The sequence below is a fragment of the Odocoileus virginianus genome, chromosome 4 (genome assembly GCF_023699985.2).
Source record: "Odocoileus virginianus isolate 20LAN1187 ecotype Illinois chromosome 4, Ovbor_1.2, whole genome shotgun sequence".
NCBI lineage: Eukaryota > Metazoa > Chordata > Mammalia > Artiodactyla > Cervidae > Odocoileus > Odocoileus virginianus.
The window spans coordinates 37,368,051-37,389,731 of NC_069677.1; the positions used below are offsets into that span (position 1 = coordinate 37,368,051).

The following is a 21,681-nucleotide window of genomic DNA, read 5'->3' on the forward strand; positions in this document are numbered from 1 at the left end:
AGCCAAAATATCCTTAATATTTGAACTCAGGTGGGACTCTCTAATGGTGCAAGAGACCTTGATTGTATGGTGTCAACCTGGTGGTGGCCACCAGGTCAGTCTAGCCTCTTGACAGTGGCAAAGAATGCCTGAGTGACAAAGGAAAGTGCCTCCCTTCCTAGGAAGCTTTGGCTCTTCATAAGTGCTTAATTTACTAACTGACTTGTCTTACATCATCTTGTCCCAAGAAAGAATTTAAAGCTGCTAAGAAAAAATAAAATACCTGATAAAACAAATTTTCAAATAAATGAGTAAAGAAATCATAGTTATGAGAATTATTCTGATATACCAATCTAGCAATACACCAGGAATTCATTACATCAATTTCTTTTTCCGTGTCTCTTTAACACTATTAATAGCTCCTTCCTGGGAGTGAAATATTAAAAATACTTCTTTGAAATTTCTTCCCAAACACGTTAATTCTAACCCATACCTAGATGTATTTAATTCAAAATTCAGCCTCAGTATAAAAGAGAGTTAGCTGCACAGTAGGGAAACAACAGGTCCAGCATTGAAAACTGACGTCCTGCAGGTGCCCACATCACCTGTCTGCTTTTCCACAGTGCTTTGGTCTGTGCCAGGGTCGACAGCAAACATCAGTGTTTGCTAGCAAATGTCAAGATCTGATTCCCTTCTTCCATTGTGTCTGAAATAGAAGAGCAAGAAAAAAACTGGAAATAAATATACCACAGTGTGAGGTGATTATAGAGATTTTTTTAAAGTTCTGGATGCTCTTGAGTTAAACAGCCTCGTTAATGGATCCCTGGTACACCAGAATGCTCTTCATAGATATTTATTCTCTATAAAACAGTATAAAACCTACTTATCAAATGATTATTTTTATACTCCTATTCTGTGCAAAGTTCTGTGCTGGATACTGGATATTTAGGGATGAGCAAAAAGTCAAGAATTCTGCCCTCACAAGCATCTGTTCTAATGAGAAGGAAGAGGAAAATTAGAAGTCAGAACAATCTAGAATTACAAATCATGATGAGGACTGATAAAGAAAAAGGATGCAGAGCAAGAAGAGGAGCTGATGGGATAAGATGTGGATGGCTCGTGGGAGAAGTCTTCTCTGGGAAAGTATCGGTTAAGACGAAATCAGAAGGATGATAGGGAACCAGCCAAGCGGGGTAGAAGAGAGCTTTCCAGGCAGAGGAAGCAGCAGGTGCAAAGTTCAGGGCATCTGCTGGTCAGAGAGAAGTAGGGAGGACTTGGAGATCTTGCAGAGCCCAGTTGCTTACCCTGGCTAACAGGTGGAGAGGACTATTAGGACAAGGGACACTGTGGACGTGGGACCCCAGTTCAAACATCCTTACAGTGTTAAAGTGAAATGTACTTGAGGCCACTGAGCCGTACACTTAAATTTTATATTATGTCTCCTTTACTATCACCGTGGACAGGAAGCAGATGTTCCCTAAGCATTTGTTTGTTCAGTTGCTAAATCATGTCCGACTCTTTGCGACCCCAGGAACTACAGCATGCCAGGCTTCCCTGTCCTTCACCATCTCCTGGAGTTTGCTCAAACTCATGTCCATTTAGTCGGTGACGCCATCCAGCCATCTCATCCTCTGTCGTCCCCTTCTCCTCCTGCCTTCAATCTTTCCCAGCATCAAGGTCTTTTCCAGTGAGTTGACTCTTCACATCAGGTGGCCAAAGTATTAGAGCTTCAGCATCAGTCCTTCATATTCAGGGTTGATTTCCTTTAGGATTGACTGGTTTGATCTCCTTGCAGTCCAAGGGACTCTCAAGCATACACTGTCATGAATGCTGTTCCCTCCTCTTTCAGACCCACAGGAGCCCCCGGGAGCGCTGAGCAATACAATGTGGGAATGGTCGGCACGCACGGGCTGGAGACCTCTCATGCGGACACTTTCGGCAGCAGTATTTCAAGAGAAGGAACCTTGATGATAAGAGAAGTAAGTTGGTATAAAAACTCTGTAGAAGTGTGTTTCTTAATTGGTTTTTATATTAGAGCTTTCACAGAGGATGCTTACAGCATGTATTTTAGGGAATGAAGGGTGGGGGAGGGAGAAGGGCCCATGTTTCTAAATGGTTGGGTGATTTTAATTGGCCACCTTCTTTCCCACATCCTTCCGAGCTTTTGCAGTATGACTTAATCACATTAGTCCAGATTCTTCAGTGGAAGCTATGCAAATTGGAATATAGCATTTGAGCCTAAGGATATAAAACTGGAGACCCAGATGTTTCCTAGCACAGGAAAACAGAAACGAATGGTCTATTCAGATAGCATCAGTGGCCTTGCTGTGCCTCCTTCTCCCCACTCCAGGTTTTATCCTTGCGCATTTTATGTAGAAAATGCTCTCTGGTTCCAAAAGGGTGATATCATCTCATCCAGTCAAATGAACATTAAAGACTGTTAAGCTGTCCTGGTGAAGGAACAAAGAAATAAGCAGATGTACGTTAAAAAAAAAAAAATGTACCTTAGCGTTTTGAGTAATTTTGTTTTTTTTAAACTCTAGGAACATCATTTTGGGGGGGCAGGGGGCACACGTTTCCTTTCACCTGCCCCTCCAGCATTCAGTTCATGCCCATTGTATCTGTGCTGACCAGAAAGGCCTGGACATGTTAGAATCCATCTTTTCTCATTTTTCACTCCACCATCACTGTGAGAGTTTAACAGCAGGTCTTTTCTTAGACAGAAATCAGTGGCTGGTGACGCTAGGCAAAAGTTACTTGACCTCGCCCTGAAGCCGTTTTGTCATCCATAAAATTCCATAAATAATAGTAAATGACTCACAAGATGATTGGGAGGATTCAATGAGCTAATTGCCTAGAAGCAGCCAATAAATGATACTTATTTTATTTCACTCTCTCCACAGCATCAAGCTCTCCTTTTCCTTGCTATCACTTCCCACTCTTCCTTTCTGAAACATAAACATATGTCATCTGTCATTCCCCTTCGTTGGCCAGGATTGATTAGAAAACACTAACCGCAGGCTTTGCTCTCCGAAAGAGGCAAAGGGCATCTCATTTTTGTAAGAAAGAAAGGAACTGTAGTTTTAGGATGAATAAGGCCTTTGAAATAATGATGAGCAGTAAAGCTATAACTAGAAGACTAGTTCGCAAAGCAGATTTCTAGAATTTCATTTTATGGCCTTGCCGAATATTTCAAGTAGACTTTTAAAGAGCCCTTTCACGGAAGCCTGGAATGAAAAATGGACTTGGCTGCTGAAGTTGACATTGTGTCGTGCTGGCATATAAATCTCCCTGCTTGGTAAATGGATAATTTCAGTGGAAGTGTAGAGGGCTTCTCTCACTAGACCCCGCCACCGGGGAAAACATAAGGGGAAATGTTCTGGAATGAGTTACTCTCTGACTCCAAATTAAAGGACTCCAATTTCTAATGTGGTTTCAGATTTGCTGGAACCTTTAGGACAAAGTCAATACCTTGACATGGTTATTTGGAGCCACATTTTGAGCTCAGTCACCATCCAAATGGCTCTGTAATATTTAAAGCATTCCAACACTACGACCGTAGCCAGTCACCTTGAAAATTGCGTTCACCAGTGTCATATATAAATTTGATCTATTGAGGACCCTATAATTTTTTTTGTCCTCTCGATTTCTAAATTCTACTCTTTCCAACCATGGGCTTTTAAAATAACAACCTGAGTTGAAATCCATTTAAAATGTGTGTATTAAAAAGATAAATACAAATTAAAGTGTGACCGAGAGAATAAGAAAGTAGAAACTCTTAATGATTCAGTTCTGTAAGACGAACGTCAAAGAGAATCACTCAACTCAGACTTCCCTAGTGGTCTAGTGGTTAAGAATCCACCTGTCAATGCAGGGGACACAGGTTCAATCCTTGGTCTGGGAAGATCCCACATGCCACAGGGCAGCTAAGCCCGTGTGCCACAACTACTGAGTCTGTGCTCTAGAGCCCTAGAGCTGAAACTACTGAGCCCAGATGCCCTAGAGCCCATTCTCTGCAACAAGAGAAGCCACTACAGTGAGAAGCCTGCATATCTCAACTGGAGAGCAGGCCCCGCTCTCCGTAGCTAGAAAAATCCCCGCGCAGCACAGAAGACCCAGAAAGGTCAAAAATAAATTTTTTTGTAAAGAGAATCACTCAGCTCGTCCTTATAGGACTGGACGAGATGGATCTGTAGGAATGCACTGGCTCCCTTCTCCATGGTCCTGTCAGAGATACAAATCCTGCTTGTAGCACACACCCCTGCTTTGCAGGTCTACCTTTCCCTCGCCTGCGACCCCATACGACCTTTCCTCGCTTTCTGGAACACCACCACACCATCTATCATCTGCCACTTGGTCCACGGGGGACCAGCTGCTGAAAGAGCTATTCTTGTTCCCAGCCCATTCTTCACCCCGAAGACCCCTGGGGTCTGGCTCAGCTTCCCTTCCTCCTGGAAACCTCTCCATGGGCCTCTGTCCACAGCACCTTCCTCATTACCCAACTGGTATCTCTCCAGGGTCTGTCCATGCCCTGAACCAGGACACTGGCTTACCCGTGAAACTGTTTGGGTTATAAGTAATAGAAAAAAAAGAATCCACTTAAAACTACTTAAGAAAACATGGCAGGAGACTTCCCTGCAGGTCCAGTAGCTAAGACTGTACTCCCAGTGCAGGGGGTCCAGGTTTGATCCCTGGTCAGGGAACTCGATCCCATGGGCCCCAAGTAAGAGTTTGCACACCACAGCTAAAAATCCCGAGTGCTGCAACTAAGACCAGGCACAGCCAAATATATAAAATAAATTTTAAAAAGGAAAATAAAGGCTGAGCAGGCATCAAAGATTGGGAAATAAGGATTCAGGGGTATTTCCTAGAAGGAATCAAAAGCAGAGAATGAGTTGGGACCCTAAGTAGAGTTAGAATCAGAAACTGCAAAGGGATTAGGAGCTCGGGCAGCTTCTCATGGGCTGGTCTCCGGCCCTCTTGCCGCCTGTCTCTCTTTATCCTTATCTCTGTTCCCTCCACTTTCTCCCTTGTTCTCTCTCTCCACATACCAGGTTTCCCTTCTGCAATCTTGTGCTCTGACCTCTCCCCACCGTACCCCCCCCCCACCAACATTGCAAGGAGTTCACCACATCCCAGTTCAGCTGCCCAACAGAGACTGACTGCTATCTCTCAGACTAACTGGAAATTCAGTGGGAGTCTGGTTGTAGTTAGCTCAGGTGTCCTGGTCCAGTCGATCAGCTGTGGCCAAGAGCAGAGCCACCCAGGACAGCAGTGGCCAGACCACCCAGGCTTTGCTGTAACACAGCCTCGGTTCTGACCTTGATTTCACCACTTACAGCCCGTGTTACTCGGGAAGTTAACTGAATTCTTTACACTGAAATTTTTCCACCTGTAAAACGGTGATAATGGAAACTAGCTCTTGGTGGTACTGTAAGGACATGAACCTAAAGTGTTTATTTAGCACAGTACCCGGCATATAGGGATACTCAGAACCCTCCAGTGCCCACCCCATGGCACTAGTGAACGCATGAAGAGTTAGTTGGGACTCTGTTAATGAAATCCTAGAGGACAGAGCTGCTGGTCATTTATCTTCATGTTCCCAGCAGAATGTGTGGCATACAGAAGGTGTTTAATTCTAAGAGAGTACTGGTTGAACGCACAAAAAGGGTGATGACTCAGAAGTGGGAAGACTCAGGGGTCACCGCTGAATTCCTTCAGGCTTCTCAGTGTCTGCACCATTTCTCTAGTGAGACTCCTCCAGTCTTTCTTTTATAACCAGTATGTCTGCATTCAGTTTTGGCTTGCGGCGGAACGCTGCTGATCCAAGAGAAACCACAAAACTCTAAAGAGAGTGTGTGATTTATGCTACTCGAAAGTTGTGGGGAAAACGGTGAAAAGCTGTTCAGTATTACAACAGGACGGAGGAGCTGCTCAGGACACATAAAATAGGAGACAATAAAGTAAATTAGGACTGAACCCCTTAAATGTCATTTAACAGATGAGATGTTCAGATGAGCACTATGACAAAATGAGTCCAGAAAATGCCCCTCTCCTGAACAGTCAAGGGGCCAGGAGCACTGTGCCAGGAGACATGGAGGACACTAGGCTTTCCAGTTATTTCTCAAGCTTCCTGGTAATGTCAATTACATGCACCCCCTTCAGGAACTTGGGAGTCTTTCGTCTAACCCCCAAAGGGCCTCCTTTGACTTAAGCCAGAGGCAGGTGCAGAGCTTTAATTGCAAGACCTGGACAGGCTCCAGAAGGAAGGAGCACCAACTCTTGACCATGCCAGGCCCAGACAAGGCAGGAAGTGTACCTGCCGTGAAATGCTCCACACTTAGTGGATACTCAGAAATATCGGACAAATGAATGAAAAAAAAAGAAAAGTCAAAGAAGGGAATCATTAGTCAAATTAGGTCTCCTGTGAGAAACCTCAGTGAGCCAGCCACATAAATGTTAAGTTAGAAAGTATGGTCCTGGACAGGACGACAGTGTGGGCACTGGCTTTCTGGGAGCAGAATTTTCTTGTAACTCTGTGTTTCTTTTCTAAAATTTTTGGGAGGAGGCTCTGCCCTCCAGGGCAGTGATTTCCAACCTGTTAGGTTATGCAGCCCTGTCAGTAAGAAATCCAGGGAATGCCACATAACACAGTGTATTTATTTATTTACAAATCATGCATTTATCCTTTGGCACTAACATAGTATATATATTACAAAGTACCTTTAAAGGACATTGAAAAGGGGAAACTGCAGGCCACCCTTCCCTTCATGACTGCATTTATGCTGAGTCAGCACAGTCTTTCCCAGCTGTCCTGGGAAGGGGAAGAGAGGAGACGGGTAGGCTGGCGGCGAGGGGCAGGGATTGGTACAAGGACCTAGCCAGAAATGGGAGGGATCTCCTGGATCTTCGCGGGGCAGATTGGGCCCCTGCAGGAGGACTGACCCAGCTGATAACTTAGTGGCCCAGAGTCACTCCCTGGCTCCCAGACCTCTGAGGAAGACTTTCCTTGGACCACAGATTCCTCAAGGGCCTGACTGGTGCGGGCAGAAGGGCCCCCGCCTGCCCAGTCCAGAGCTGGCAGGGGCGTCCAGCCAAAGCAGACACATGGCCAGGCTCTGCTGTCTTCATCATCTTGGCCTGTGTGATCTTGGACTGCTTATTTAACATCTCTGAACTGCGGTTAATAAATGAGATAATACTTGGCGGGGGGGTTGGGAATGGATGCTATAAACAGTACTTCAGATGCATTGCTGGTCATGATTTCATATTTTAAAAAAGTTGTATTGGAGTATAGTTGATTTACTATGTTATGTTAGTTTCAGGTATAAAGCATAGTGAATCAGTTATACATTTACATATATCCACTCTTTTTTTCTTCAGATTCTTTTCCCATTAAGGCCATTATAGAGTATTGAATAGAGTTCCCTGCGCTATACAGTAGGTCCTTATTAGTTATGTATTCTGTATAAACTCGTGTGTATATGGCATTCTCAATCTCTCAATTTATCCCTCCCCCATCTTTTCCCCTGGTAACCATAAGTTTATTTTCTACATCTGTGAGTTGATTTCTCTCTCTCTCTCTCTTTTTTTTTTTTTACCAGTTCCTGGCACAAGGCACCACAGTTGCTTACTGAGAGCTTCAACATTAGTGATAGTGGATGTAAAGCCATATTTTCAAATTGTCTTTATAGATTACTTCCGTGTTTTCTTTGTAACTCCCATCAGCTATGATTAGTTAATCATTGGTTTGACCTTAGGGCTGATCAAGAAGCCTATGAGTTGGGAATCATCTCTGCATTTTCTTGGAGTACCCTAGGCATGGATTATTAGTGTTATCTCAGACTACTGCTTCTCCAGAGATGTTTTAGGTCACGTTCTTGTTTTTCATTTATGTCCTTGTAACCTCGTGATGTGATCTGGTGTGCACATGCAGACACACTGCAGAAGAGGAACATCATGTATGGTCCCCACCAAGCCCTGCTCCACAGTCCACCCGTGGCATTACTGTCTTCCCACAGGGCACCCCCACATCGTGTGTGCCCCCTGACTGCCCCTCGTGCAGGAGTATAATGCCCTGGGCTCAATCCGTGTACTCAATAGTAGCAACCTTAACCTTTCTCTTAGATGAAACTGAAATCTGAGCGTCTCCCCACGCCCCCGTGGGACGGTTTGCAGGCCACTGTGCCTGTGCTGTGAGGGGTGATGTCACTCTTTGTGTTGTGCGCCCCCCCAGCCATCCGGAGAGAAGAAGCGACCGGGCCACAGTGACAGCAATGGCTTTGCCGGCCACATCAACCTCCCGGATCTGGTGCAGCAGAGCCATTCCCCCGCGGGGACCCCCACCGAGGGCCTGGGGCGCGTCTCCACCCACCCCCAGGAGATGGACGCCGGGACTGAAGTAGGTGCTGGGCAGGAGCCACAAGAGCTGTGTTCTCATTTGGAGAGTCTGAGACCCTGGTTTCCTCAAGAAGGAGGTTTTGACAAGCTCCCAGAAACCTATTTGGTTGGGTTCTGCAGACTTCCCAGGTGGCACAATGACAAAGAATCCACCTGCCAATGCAGGAGACCCAGGTTCGATTCCTGGGTCGGGAAGATCCCCTGGAGAAGGGAATGGCTCCCCATTCCAGTATTCTTGCCTGGAGAATCTCCATAGACAGAGGAGCTTTGCAGGCTACAGACCACAGGGTCACAAACATTTGGACATGACTGAGCAACTGAGCACATGCAACTACTTATGCATACACTCAGATGAAGGCAGTGTTAGAAGCAGAGCAGTGAAAAGCTCACAGGTAGCAGCTGAACCACTACCTGTTTTTACAGATGAGAATACTGAGGCTCACAGAGGTTAAGTACCTTGCCCAAGGCACACAGCTGGTTTGTGACAGAACTGGGACCTCCTGTCTCTCCACTGGTAAAGAATCCGCCTGCAATGCTGGAGACCCTGGTTTGATTCCTGGGTCAGGAAGGTCCCCTGGAGAAGGGATAGGCTATCCACTCCAATATTCTTGGGCTCCCTTGGTGGCTTAGATGGTAAAGAATCTACTGCAATGCGGGAGACCTGGGTTCGATCCTTGGGTTGGGAAGATCCCCTGGAGGAGGGCATGGCAACCCACTCCAGTATTCTTGCCTGGAGAAACCCCATGGACACAGGAACCTGGCAGGCTGCAGTCCATGGGGTCGCAAAGAGTCAGACATGACTGAGCAACTAAGCATATCTCTCAGGCTAGGGATGAAAACTTCAGCCTATAGAGATTCCAAGGCCAACGACTGAGGTTCATATTTACATTAACCTAGTCAAACTAAATTTGACTTAGATGAAACAAGGTTGAAATGATTTGTTTATGAAAAGTAGATACATCCCCAAAGTGTTCATCTTCCTAAACTCCAAATCACACAAGAAAGGGAAAAATGGGATATTATCTTTCCTCTGCAGAAAGGAGTCTGGGAAAAAAGCCAAAATAAAAACAGTCTGTTGGGCAGTGCTTATGCATGTCCTTGACCGAGCAGGTTGGATGAGGTCATGGTGCTTGGTCATGTTTCATGAATGAATAGTCCTGTGAATCACCATAGACTCTACATATATTTATAAAGCATATGCACTGCAGTTTTTGACGTTGTCCACATGCTGTGTTTTTATAATGCACCATTTGGATTCGAAAGTTATAGAGCAGATGAACTTTATTTGTTGCAGGGAAAAGAACACGGAGCATTCTACTAATATTACAGCTTCATGCACCGTGGACAGGTTTTTCCTATCTGAACACCTCTTTGGGTACCAAGGAGGATTCTGTGTGGTTGGACTCTGCTTAAAATTCTGCTGCTTCCCCAGCTCTAAGTGGGAGTGTTGGTACTTGCCACACCTCCTTCACAGACTTCTAAAGATTGAAGGAGAGGATGTCTGTGAAAGTGCTCTGTTTGGCAGGGGGAATCCTACCTTGTGAAGGATGAAATGGTTTTGATTCATAACGTGAAGGGGAAATCTTGAATTACACTGGGTTTTTGTGGTTTTCTCTTTATGTGTTTAGGGGTCTTGGGATACAGGTTTTATTTTTACATAAAACCTTTTTAAAAAATGAAAACTTAAAGACATTTATCCCCCCAAAAGATGCTTCTTATGTTCATGGTTGAGATTTATATTTATATTAATTTAGATGAAATAAGATTGAAGTGATTTGCTTATGAAAAATAAAAATAAATACATTCTCAAAGTATTCATCTTCCTAGACTCCAAATCACAGAAGAAAGGGAAATCTGTTGGTGATATTGAAAGGATTTGACAATAATAGACAAAATGAGGAGATGGTATTGAAACTCCTTTAGCAAAAGTCAAATGTGGAATATCGTGACGTGAAGCCTTGAAAGTTCAGTGTCTCCTGGTCTGTTTCTGATTTCATAGTCGAACAGTGCTGTCCAGGCCCTTTGGGTTATTTTTTAAGTAAACTGTCGAGGTGCCTGCAAACCTAATATCTTCATGAGGTCCCTAGATAGAGCATATAAATATGTGTTGTTTAAGGAAACCATCATGGGAAGGAAAAGAGTCTTTATTCCCTGGAAGAAATTGCCTCTGTATTACAGATTTTAAGGCTTCTTGAGTCAACACCAGCCCACCTGCATCACCAGGCCAGCATGAAAGGCCTCAAACGGGCCAGGAGGGAGTCGAGTAGCTTGAGTGTCTAGGATGAAGTGCTGCTATGTTCACATGCTTACTTAACTCATTGCCAGTTTGTCTACTTTTCTTAAGACTACTTAGTGGGAGGTTGCTTTTACTTGGAGAGAGTGATAATTTCTCTGTCACCACAGCTATCTTACCAGATACTAAGGTGCCACATGTGGTACATAATGTCATTTGCTCACTGCAGCTCTTGCAGTCTGATAATTCACGAACTCCTACCAAGATCCAGTGGTTAGTGAGGAACCAATACCAGGAGAAGCTAGAGAGAGAACCATAGCCTTTGACTTGGTGGTTAGGGTGTATACAGTTGGGTAGTTTGAAGAGTCTCTAGTAAGCTTCCCTTGTGGCTCAGCTGGTAAAGAATCCGCCTGCAATGCAGGAGACCTGGGTTCAGTCCCTGGGTTGGGAAGATCCCCTGGAGAAGGTGAAGGCTACCCACTCCAATATTCTGGCCTGGAGAATTTCGTGGACTATACAGTCAATGGGGTCGCAAAGAGTTGGACACAACTGAGCGACTTTCACTTTCACTTAGTAATTTTAAAGCCCAAGCAGAGTATTGTTAGCGTTGTTGGTTGCTGTGGTATTTACCTATCTGCTCTTCTTAATCTTCTTGCTTATTGACTAGTATGGCCTGGGGAGCAGCACCAAAGCCTCCTTCACCCCCTTTGTGGACCCCAGGGTATACCAGACGTCTCCCACTGATGAAGATGAAGAGGATGAGGAATCATCAGCTGCGGGTAAGTTAGAAGTCCCCGATGTTTTAGAAACAGCTTGCTTTTCCATTCTGATATGGCCTGATTAAAAAAATTAATTTTTCATTCAGTAGTTAAGCCATTAACTGCTTAGGCCCTGTCTTAAAAGGAAGACTTTTTATTTTTTTATAGGATTCCTCAAAGTTCTGGTTTTTTTTTTTTTTTTTTCACCTTTTCTGTTTTGATTCTGGTAGGAACCCAGAGGTATCCAGGGGCCCTGGGAAAAGCTGTTCCTCCGAGATCTCCAAACTCACCACCTATTTCTCAAAAGCAGTTTCTGGGTACAATGCTGTGCACGCAGTAGAAACTTAATAAATGCGTGTTGAGTTGTGTTGAGTTCTAGGTGTGTGCTTCCCACTGCAAAAGTCTGGCTGATTTAGAGGAGAGTCTTGCTTTCTAGAATTCTGCAACTCACTAATCATCAGACTCACCTTAGGCCAGTTTGTCGATGGATAACGTGGCATTTCAAAAAGTAAATCTTTCCAGCATATATAACAGGAGATGGGGATAGTATATTTAATTTTATGAGATGACTATTAATTCCTTCAACTGCTCAAGTAGAGTCTATAAACCTATTTTACTAATAAATAAAATCTGCTTTTATGAATGACTTGTACTTGATTCTACTAAAAAGTGTAAAATATTTATAGTTTCAGCATTTCTTTGCCTTTACTATAAAGCATACTAAACAAGGAAAAACCCTAGTGTTTTGAAGCCCCTTCTCCATGTCTCCATTGGTTTATATTTCAAGATGCCACTGATTTCTTTGATTCTTTTTCTCAAAGCTCTGTTTACTAGCGAACTTCTTAGGCAAGAACAGGCCAAACTAAATGAAGCAAGGAAGATTTCAGTGGTGAACGTAAACCCAACCAACATTCGGCCTCATAGCGACACACCAGAGATCAGAAAATATAAGAAGCGATTCAATTCAGAAATACTTTGTGCAGCTCTGTGGGGTAAGTTGGTGCTTGTAACATTCATTAATGGATTAAAGAGAAATCTTACCATCAGAGGAGTGTTGATTCAATCTTACCAAGTTAGAGACCTGACTTGGAACTATCTTGGCCTCAGGAAAGATCAAGAGCAATTTTATATTTAGGAAGAACTGATACACTCAGGATAACAGAAGGAGATCCAAAATGATCTTGTCGCCCAACAGAGATGGGCTTAAACCAACAACAGACCTAGCTCCCACTTAATACTCACCTACCGTATGCCCGGCACAGTGTGAGCATATGTGAGAGGTGAGAGAACTAGGAATCGCTGCATGAATATGAGTGGGGTGAACCTTGGCGAGGTCTCAAGGTGGGAGTCACCGAGAGAGCCAAGAAAAGGGTGGGTGTCACAGCAAAGGAATGAAGGCAGATTGTGCTGGCACCCCAGCCATGCCTCAGGCTCCTCTCCAGAACACTATTCTAGGAGGTAGAGCAGCTTCATGTAATGAATGCTGCTACCACTTTATAAAAGAACACTAATTTCATTGTTAGAGCAACAGTGATTTAATTACTGTCTCAGAGCTTCTACTTCTACACTCCCTACTGTGGTATGCCTACTTGCTCACTAGTTTATATTTACAAGGTACAGCTCTTAGGCTTTGCAGGGACCCCAGACACAGGAGAGTAAAGCCTGTCAGAGTCAGTCTGGGGACCCTTCTTAAATTTGCAGGTGTAAACCTCCTGGTGGGAACCGAAAATGGCCTGATGCTTTTGGACCGAAGTGGGCAAGGCAAAGTTTATAATCTGATCAACCGGAGGCGATTTCAGCAGATGGATGTGCTCGAGGGACTGAATGTCCTCGTGACAATATCAGGTATGTTGTGAGATGACCAGATCTGCATGGGTGGGAAAGGCGATCGCCTCATTTCTGAAGGAATAGTAAGCTCTCCTCGTCCCACCAGCAAGTGGCATAGTGAATTGACAGTGCAGTGAGTGATACCACCCACATTTTCTAACTCTGGAGATTCTGACCTTCAAAGGGAAGTCTCTCAGCTCTGCCTGAAATCTGAATCAGACAGAGACATGACAGCTGTGTGCTTATGGGGCTTTATTCCTACTGGGACTCAGCAAGGATCTTAAGGTGTCTGCAACTCCAATCACCACTGTCTGTTCTCAGAAGGAGAATATGAAAATGTAGGCTTCTGGGAGTGAGAACTTTTATAAGGAGAAATTTCTCTGGTCTCTTTTCTTGTAAAAACTGCTTTAGCTTATAGTTCACAGATGCTTTAGCAAGTGCTGCTGGCCCATAGGTGATTGCATCTGTGAGGAGATTTGACTGTAGGAATCATTATTGCTACACTCTGCAGCTTTCTGGTTCCCAAAAAGAGCCTTAAGAAAGATGGAGACAGGGACTTCCCTGGTGTTCCAGTGGTTCATCTTGCATTAATGGAGAACAATCTGTAAAAATACTGAATCTCTATGTGGTGCACTGAAGCCAATATAATACTGTAAATCAACTGTATTTCAATAAAAATAATACAATGAATCAATGTGGAGAAACAAATAGAAACAAGAATTCATCTTGCAATGCAGGAAATTTAGGTTTCAATCCCTGGTCAGGGAATTAAGGTCCCATATGCTGTGGAGCAACTAAGCCCATGTGCTACAACTACTGAGCCCATGTGCTACAAGTACTGAGCCCAGGTGCTATAAGTACTGAGCCCAGGTGCTGCAAGTACTGAACCCATGTGCTGCAAGTACTGAGCCCAGGTGCTGTAAGTACTGAGCCCATGTGCTACAACTAGAGAGTCCGTGCCCCACAACCAAAGGTCCCACATGATGCAACTAAGACCCGACGCAGCAAGTAAATAAATAAAAAATATGGAGATGATAGTGAAGGCCTTACTACTGACAGGTTAAAACTGTAACCTGAAAGACCTTATGTCTGTTGAAAGTTTTTCCTTGCAGATGGTGTTTGAAGGGGTTTGATAAATAATGCCCCTTTTGCCCCCCTCCCATCCCCTCCAGTATGAAACCAACTGTACCCCTGCACATTAGAACCCCCTGAGGAGATGTGAAAAATCTAGGATGTGACCCACACTAGTGGGTCAGAGTCTGGGATGTGGCCCAGGTCACAGAGGCTTTGGTAGCTCCTGACGTGTCTCCACTGTGCAGCCAAGCTTGAGAACCAGCCTCTGTTTCTCAAAGAGACACATTGGGTTCGCCCTGGGTTGAGTCTTAAATAGGGTTTAGCTCTCACGCTATGCTTCTGTTTTGAGAAGATGCCTTCACGAGATGCCACGGTTCTGTCTGTCTTTTACCTTTCCACTGAATGCTCAGAGTTTCATCTCTTTTTATTCTCCCCAAACAAAGGTTAACCAAGTAAATTCTTCTTATGTTATCATTTAATTCACTATAGTCCTTTATTTGGGCTTTGCTAGTGGCTCAGATGGTAAAGAATCTACCTGCAGTGCAGGAGACCCAGGTTCAGTTCCTGGGTTGGGAAGATCTCCTGAAGAAGGGAATGGCAACCCACTCGAGTATCCTTGCCTGGAAAATCCCATGGACAGAGGAATCTGGCAGGCTACAGTCCATGGGATTGGAAAGAGTAGGACACGATTGATGGTCTAACACAGTCCTTTATTGTGGGCAGTGAGTTCTTGATTGCTACACCCCCAAATCAAATTTACAGCCGTACATCTGCCAGACACCTACCAAAAGGGGAAATGATATCAGAAAATTCATGTTCAAGCTTCTTTATGTGACGCATCATTTTTAAAAGTGTAACTATTCCCAGCTATCATGAAGCACATGGATAGGGAAAGAAGAAAATATGAGCCAAAGTTTCTTGAAGTGCCCTCTCATCTGGGTTGGCACAGAGAAAGAGAAAGCACCAGTCTCCTGCCCATCCTGGCTATTGTAATCAATGCATACTCAAGGCTTTCAACTGTAAAGAGGAATAATAACTGCACAGTGGTTCCCTTAATTTCAGTAATAAAGATGTTCTTCTGTCAAATCCAGTGTGCAATGTTTTAATGAATTCTCCTCCTCTGTTATATATCACATCTGCAAAACGTATTTTTAACAAGACATCAAAGGAAAAGTAAGTATCCAAGAAGTGGGTAAATTTCTGATCACTTAGAAAAAGTCACCCCAAAGGACAGTTTCTTATCTGGTATTTAGATACTCTCAGATGGTTGATTAAATTTAGCTTTTGTATATGCCTCAATGTTTTTAAGGTGTTTTCTTGTCATCCTAAGAATTCTTTACTCCAGGATCACTTTGCCAACATTTCCCAAGGGAATTGTACATTTTTGCACAAGTACACATCTTTTTCTCCATTCTTATTTCTGTTTGGTACTTCTTTCAGGGATCTCAGCACCATAAACTCTTCCAGGGTTATTTTCTGAGTCCAGATTGCCTTCACTGAACTTGTTTCTCATATCCTTATGCAATGCCTTTTTCTGTTTAGCAAAATGAAACTACGACCAGCTGTCATCTTTAAAGTAAGAGAGGAGGCGAATAAGAGGCTCTGCATTAACATATGGTGTGTTGGGTAGAAGATGAGGAAAAGGCAGTCACACCTGAGTATGCCAAAATGTCCGTCAACACTCCTTCGTGTAATTAGACCTGGAATGTTTTGGAATGCTGATCAACTGTTCTGTTACAGAATTAGGTCTTACTGAGCAGGCATTGCCCTTTGCATTGGGAGGAGTGAATAAGAGTAGCTTGCTCAAATAAGAGACCACCAGGGACCCCCCTGGTGGTCCAGCGCCTAAGACTTCCTGCTCCCAATGCAGGGGACCCAAGTTCAATCCCTGGCAGGGTAACTAAATCCCACACGCCACACCTGGCAGAGCCAAATAAATTTAAATTAATTTAATAAATAAATATTTTTAAAAATGAAGTTCATGTGAAAGAAAAAAAAAGTAAAAAGTGGTTGTTGTTCTTCAGTCAGTAAGTCATGTCTGACTCTTTGTGACCCCATGGACTACAGCACACCAGTCCTCTGTCCTCCACTGTCTCCTGATGTTTGCTCAATTTCATGTCCGTTGAGTCACTGATGCTGTCTAACCATCTCATCCTCTGCTGCCCTCTTCTCCTTTTGCCTTCAGGCTTTCCCAGCATCAGGGTCTTTTCTGGTGAGTTAGCACTTCACATCAGGTGGCCAAATTATACAATGATTATTTGCCCAAAACACTTAAGCCTGTTTTAATCATAAGTTCTGGCAGATGCAGTACTTTGATGATGCTGGAGACACTGGTTATTATGCCTTCACACATGCACACAAATGTAAATAAAAATAAAATGGAGATGGGGAAGGATTAAGAGAAAAAGCTGTCTCCAGACCTTGAAATTAAAGCTCTGTTATTTTAACAGGAAAGAAGAATAAGTTACGAGTTTACTATCTTTCATGGTTAAGAAACAGAATACTACACAATGACCCAGAAGTAGAAAAGAAACAAGGCTGGATCACTGTGGGAGACTTGGAAGGCTGTATACATTACAAAGTTGGTAAGTCTCAAGATGTGGAATTGTTTGCTCAATCCAAATTATTCAGCTAAGTTTCATTCAGTTTTTTTCTATCAGATACTGGTGATGCATCTGTCACCAGTTTAAGACACTGCTGGAACTTTAAATATACTTGCATTATTTCCCCAAAGGTCATATTGATGAAGTTCAAAGACTGCATTCAGAATAATGTCCTAGGCTTCAGTTTGACTTCCTCCCAAAGACCCATTAAAATGACAATAAAAGAATAAAAATGCTGTCAACCCACAAGGACAAAGGGACCAGGAGAAGACAAACCAGATAACAAGAGATGTCAACAAATTGAACAAGAGTAGTTAGATGACTTGGAATAGACCTAAGTGATCAGGAAATGCTGAATTCTAAGCCTGCTCTGAGCAAAGTCATCAAAATCAACCCAGTCACTCAACAGAATCCAGAAAGGCCTACGACCTGAGGCCCCAGGTGTATTTGAGGTGGAGGTGAGGGTGGGACTAAAAATGGGAGGATTGTTGGAAAGCTTATGAACAGCAAATCCTACAGAACTGTCAGGCAGCCACCCTCCCTGACTGCAGCAGAAGATGAAAGGTGGGCACAGCCAGTCTCTTGATGGGGAATAATGAATTATGAGGACACAGTAATACACACACACACCTTCTTATCCTGCTTGGCTCCCCAAATGTTGCCAGTCATGCTTATATCCCCAAGCAAGAGATTGAATGATTGCCTTTAGGTTAGCTAAATGGCCAGAAAGAAAAGGTGTTCAGGTACTAATATTTGACATATTGTGAAAAAAGCATGCTATCTAACCACCTTAAAAGTGAAGCCCATCAGTTGATAAGCCCACAATAGCATACAGTGGGGAAATCTGCTAATAGGAAGGAAACTTAGAAAGAAGGGACTTTAGAGGAAACAAGGATAAAGAAGAGTGAAACCAAAAAAAAAAATTTTTTTAAGAAACTATAATAACTTCAAGGAGATTAGAAGTACCATTTCCATAAAAGAATAGGGTTTTAAAAAAAGAAGATGAAAGAAGGTTGGAGAATGTCATTCAGAGAACAAGGAAAACACCTTGGAAATTAAAATGTATAAGCAGGAATAAAAAGTATAATAAAAGGGTTGGAAGATAAAGATGAAAAATGTCCTAGAAAGTGGGATGAAAAGAAAAAGGAGAGGATGGGTAAGAGAACAAAAAGATTCAATCCAAGTGGTTCAAAATCTACGTTACATGAGTTTTAGGAAAAAGAGAAATTAAGAAATGGAAGGGGAAGAAGGCATCAAAGAAGAAATACAAGAAAAGTTTCTAGAATTAAGACCTCAAAAATCTCCAAATAAAAAGATTCACTGAGTACCTAGTATATGAAAATGAATGAAATACTGAAAAATGAGTGAAAAAAGACTTAACGAGAAGACACAGCACAGCAACATGAGATTTCAGTACCCAGGAAGTGAGAAGGCTCTTAAAGCTTTCAAATTACAAGTAAATAATTCCCTGGTGGTCCAGTGGTTGGGGCTCCACGCTCTCACTGCCAAAGGTCTGGTTTTGACCTCTGGTCAGGGAACTAAGATCCCACAAGCTGCACCGTGCAACCATAAATAAATAATAAGTAAATAGTTTACATATAATAGACCCAGAATTAGATGGCCTGGGACTTATAGCAATGCTGGAAGACTAGAAGACAATGGGGCAAGGCCTTCAAAGTTCTAAAGGAAACATTTTTTTCACTTAGTAATTTATAACCCATCTGTATTAGCCAGAGTTCTCCGGAGAAACAAAACCAGTTTGTGTGTGTGGAGAGAGAGAGAGAAATTAGTCCAAGCAGAGTGGGACAATGGAGGGTTCAGGAAGAGGTACTTCCAAGAAAAAAAAATGTTACTAATAGATTAACTGCCATATTTGACTGTATTAAAGGCATTTATAACACTAACAGAAAGTTTCCATGTGCTTAGAGATAGATGCATAAGAAATAGGAAGTGGAAAAAATTCGGGAAAACAAGAAAGGAGTTATAATAAGAGTATACCACATGTCTCATCTATGAACAGTAATGATTTTAGCACAAGATATTGACTTAACCAGATATTGTAACTATAAGTGTGTTGGAGACGTGAGAGAAGAAGAAATGGGTACATTTGAGAGAGAGAGAACTAGAGAGAGGAGGCGGTGATAAGAGACAAGATCCTTTCCAGGCTCCAGAGTCAGTAGCTAATATCAGATAATATCCACAACTGAAAAAAATTAAATAACATTATTAGCTAAATAACATTATTTAGCTAAATAACATTATTAGCATGTCATTGAGAAATATGGAAGTGAATTGCGGAAGAAGTAGTTGAAAGTATATTAAAGACAGAATATGGAGAGGTATGCTATAGAAAAAGAATTCAAAGAGCAAGAATTTGGTCAGTTATCCTGGGCTGATTTCTTTAGGATACAGAATACTCTGAGTGTTCAAACATTTTATGAAAGATAAAATAAAACAACTGCTGGGACTTCCCTGGTGGTCCAGCAGTTAAGAATTCACCTTCCACAGCAGTGGAGAAGCCAACATAGAGAACAGATTTATGGACACAGTGGGTGGGGCAAGAAGGAGAGGGTGACGTGTATGAAGAGAGTGACATGAAAACTTACATTACCATGTGAAAATAGATAGATCCCAATGGGACTTTGGTGTATGATTCAAAGAACTCAAAGAGGGGCTCTGTATCAACCTAGAGGGGTGGGATGGGGAGGGAGATGGGAGGGAGGTTGAAGAGGGAGGGGTATACATATACCTATGGCTGATTCATGTTGATATTTGCAGAAAACAGCAGAATTCTGGAAGCAATTATCCTTCAATTAAAAATAAATTTTTAAAAAAGAATCCGCCTTCCAATGCAAGGGGCACAGGTCCCATCCCTGGTTAGGAAACTGAGATCCCACATACCATGCCATGTGGCCAGTAAATAATTAAAACAACTCTCTGTGTATTGTCTTAGTCTGTTCAAGATGCTGTAACAGAATATGACAGGCTCGGTGGTTTATGAACAACAGGAGTTTATTTCTCAAAGCTCTAGAGGCTGTAAAGCTCAAGATCAAAGTGCTGTCAGATTCAGTGTCTGATGAGAGCCTGCTTTCTGGGTCATAGAAAGTTGTCTTTTTGTTACAACCTCACATAGTCGGAAGGGAGAGGTATCTCTCTGGGGTCTCTTGTTAAGGGCACTAGTCCCTTTTAAATTTCCAATAACTGGAATCCAAGTTTGAATAATATGCAAACAGCAGACATTATATCTCTACCCATTTGTTGGTTCTTCTCCCATCTTGCCATACCAGCTCTCAGCTGCTTACATGTGAGTGAACATAAAAGCCAAGCAAGGAAACCTGAAGGATTTTTATACAGATTCTTCTTACTTTAAGTAATTCACATCTAGACTTGGTGGTGAGAGACAGTCCTAACCAGTTACATCTTTAGATAGAGCTTTCAGCAGGAAGCAAAAGGCCCCAGGTATTCTGCAGGCAAGTTCACTAAAGGAGTTAAATCCATACCTGTAAGAATATCCCACACCAGAGAACTGCAATGTGGGAGACCTAGGTTCAGTCCCTGGCTTGGGAAGATCCCCTGGAGAAGGGAGAGGCTACCCATTCCAGTATTCTGGCCTGGAGAATTCTGTGGACTGTGTAGTCCCTGGGAAGGCAAAGAGTTGGGCATGACTGAGCAAGTTTCACTTTCAAGAACATCCCACACCAGAGCACCGCCCTCAATCAGGGTGATATATAGTGATGTGTGTGTGCGTGCATGCCTGCTCAGTGGTGTCTGATTCTTTGTGACCCCCGTGGACTGTAGGCCACCAGGCTCCTCTGTCCATGGGATTCTCCAGGCAAGAATACTGGAGTGTATTACCATTTCCTTCTTCAGCGGATCCTCCAGACCTAGGTATCAAATCCTCGTCTCTTGCATCTCCTGCATCGGCAGGTGGGTTCTTTACCACTGAGGCACCGGGAACCATTCATCAACACAGAAGCTGGAATAAATTAATAAACTTAACTCATAATGTTTCTATTACAGTTAAATATGAAAGGATCAAATTCTTGGTGATTGCCTTAAAGAATGCTGTGGAGATATATGCTTGGGCTCCTAAACCATATCATAAGTTCATGGCATTTAAGGTAAGTAGACATGTGATTACGTAACAAGGGCTTGTTTCTTTAGGTTTCCACCAGGTAACAGTGCTCTATCTTACACAGACTTGTACCAATTTTTCTATATAGAATAATTCTCTTTTAAAAGTGTAGGAACTCTTGTTTGTTATTCTAAAAGTAAAGACTGGGTATTAGCAAATGTTATTAAATTAATCAAATTAAAATTTGGGTGCACCTTCCTCCTCCATTTCAGGTCTATGCACCATCACCTCTAAGTGGCTTTTAATGGGGAATGGTTACCAGGCAAAGCATTCATTGTAATATTAGACAATGAGAGTCATTACACCCCCACCTAACTCTGGTATTTCATCTGAAAAAGGCAGACCAACAGCAGCACTGTATCTCAAGTTTGAACTGAGTCTCTTAATCTTATAATCCTCTTAAGCCTTTTTGGTTTAAAGTCCCTAAAACTCACTTGATGGTCATATATCCCCACTGCTATTGGACTTCAGTGAAGTGAATACTGAATAGAGTCACATGTGGAAATGGCCTAGATTCTCTGCATCCTTCAGTTTTCATTGCTTTTTCACTTTTTATCTTGTCTAAGTCTGTACTCGCCGTGGTTGGCTTGATCACTCTTGAGAATCAACAGAAGTAGTATGGGGTGATGCTGGTCCCACTGACTCCAGCTCCTGAAAGCTGACCCCCAAATG

The 21,681-nt window shown here is 42.9% G+C and overlaps 1 protein-coding gene across 7 annotated transcripts in view; it reads left to right on the plus strand.

The window, feature by feature from the left end:
* The window catches only part of TNIK (TRAF2 and NCK interacting kinase), a 389,309-nt gene that overhangs the window by 360,809 nt on the left and 6,819 nt on the right, over positions 1–21,681 (plus strand). For 4 of the 7 annotated variants that reach the window (XM_070466426.1, XM_070466422.1, XM_070466427.1 and 1 more), the window contains 7 exons: positions 1,829–1,958; positions 8,216–8,380; positions 11,280–11,391; positions 12,192–12,362; positions 13,072–13,215; positions 16,722–16,856; positions 20,895–20,995. In XM_070466426.1, coding sequence (XP_070322527.1) covers positions 1,829–1,958; positions 8,216–8,380; positions 11,280–11,391; positions 12,192–12,362; positions 13,072–13,215; positions 16,722–16,856; positions 20,895–20,995 — 958 coding nt within the window. Of the gene's footprint in view, positions 1–1,828; positions 1,959–8,215; positions 8,381–11,279; positions 11,392–11,600; positions 11,688–12,191; positions 12,363–13,071; positions 13,216–16,721; positions 16,857–20,894; positions 20,996–21,681 lie in introns of all 7 variants that reach the window. The other 3 variants (XM_070466423.1, XM_070466420.1, XM_070466421.1) reach the window with 1 other exon arrangement.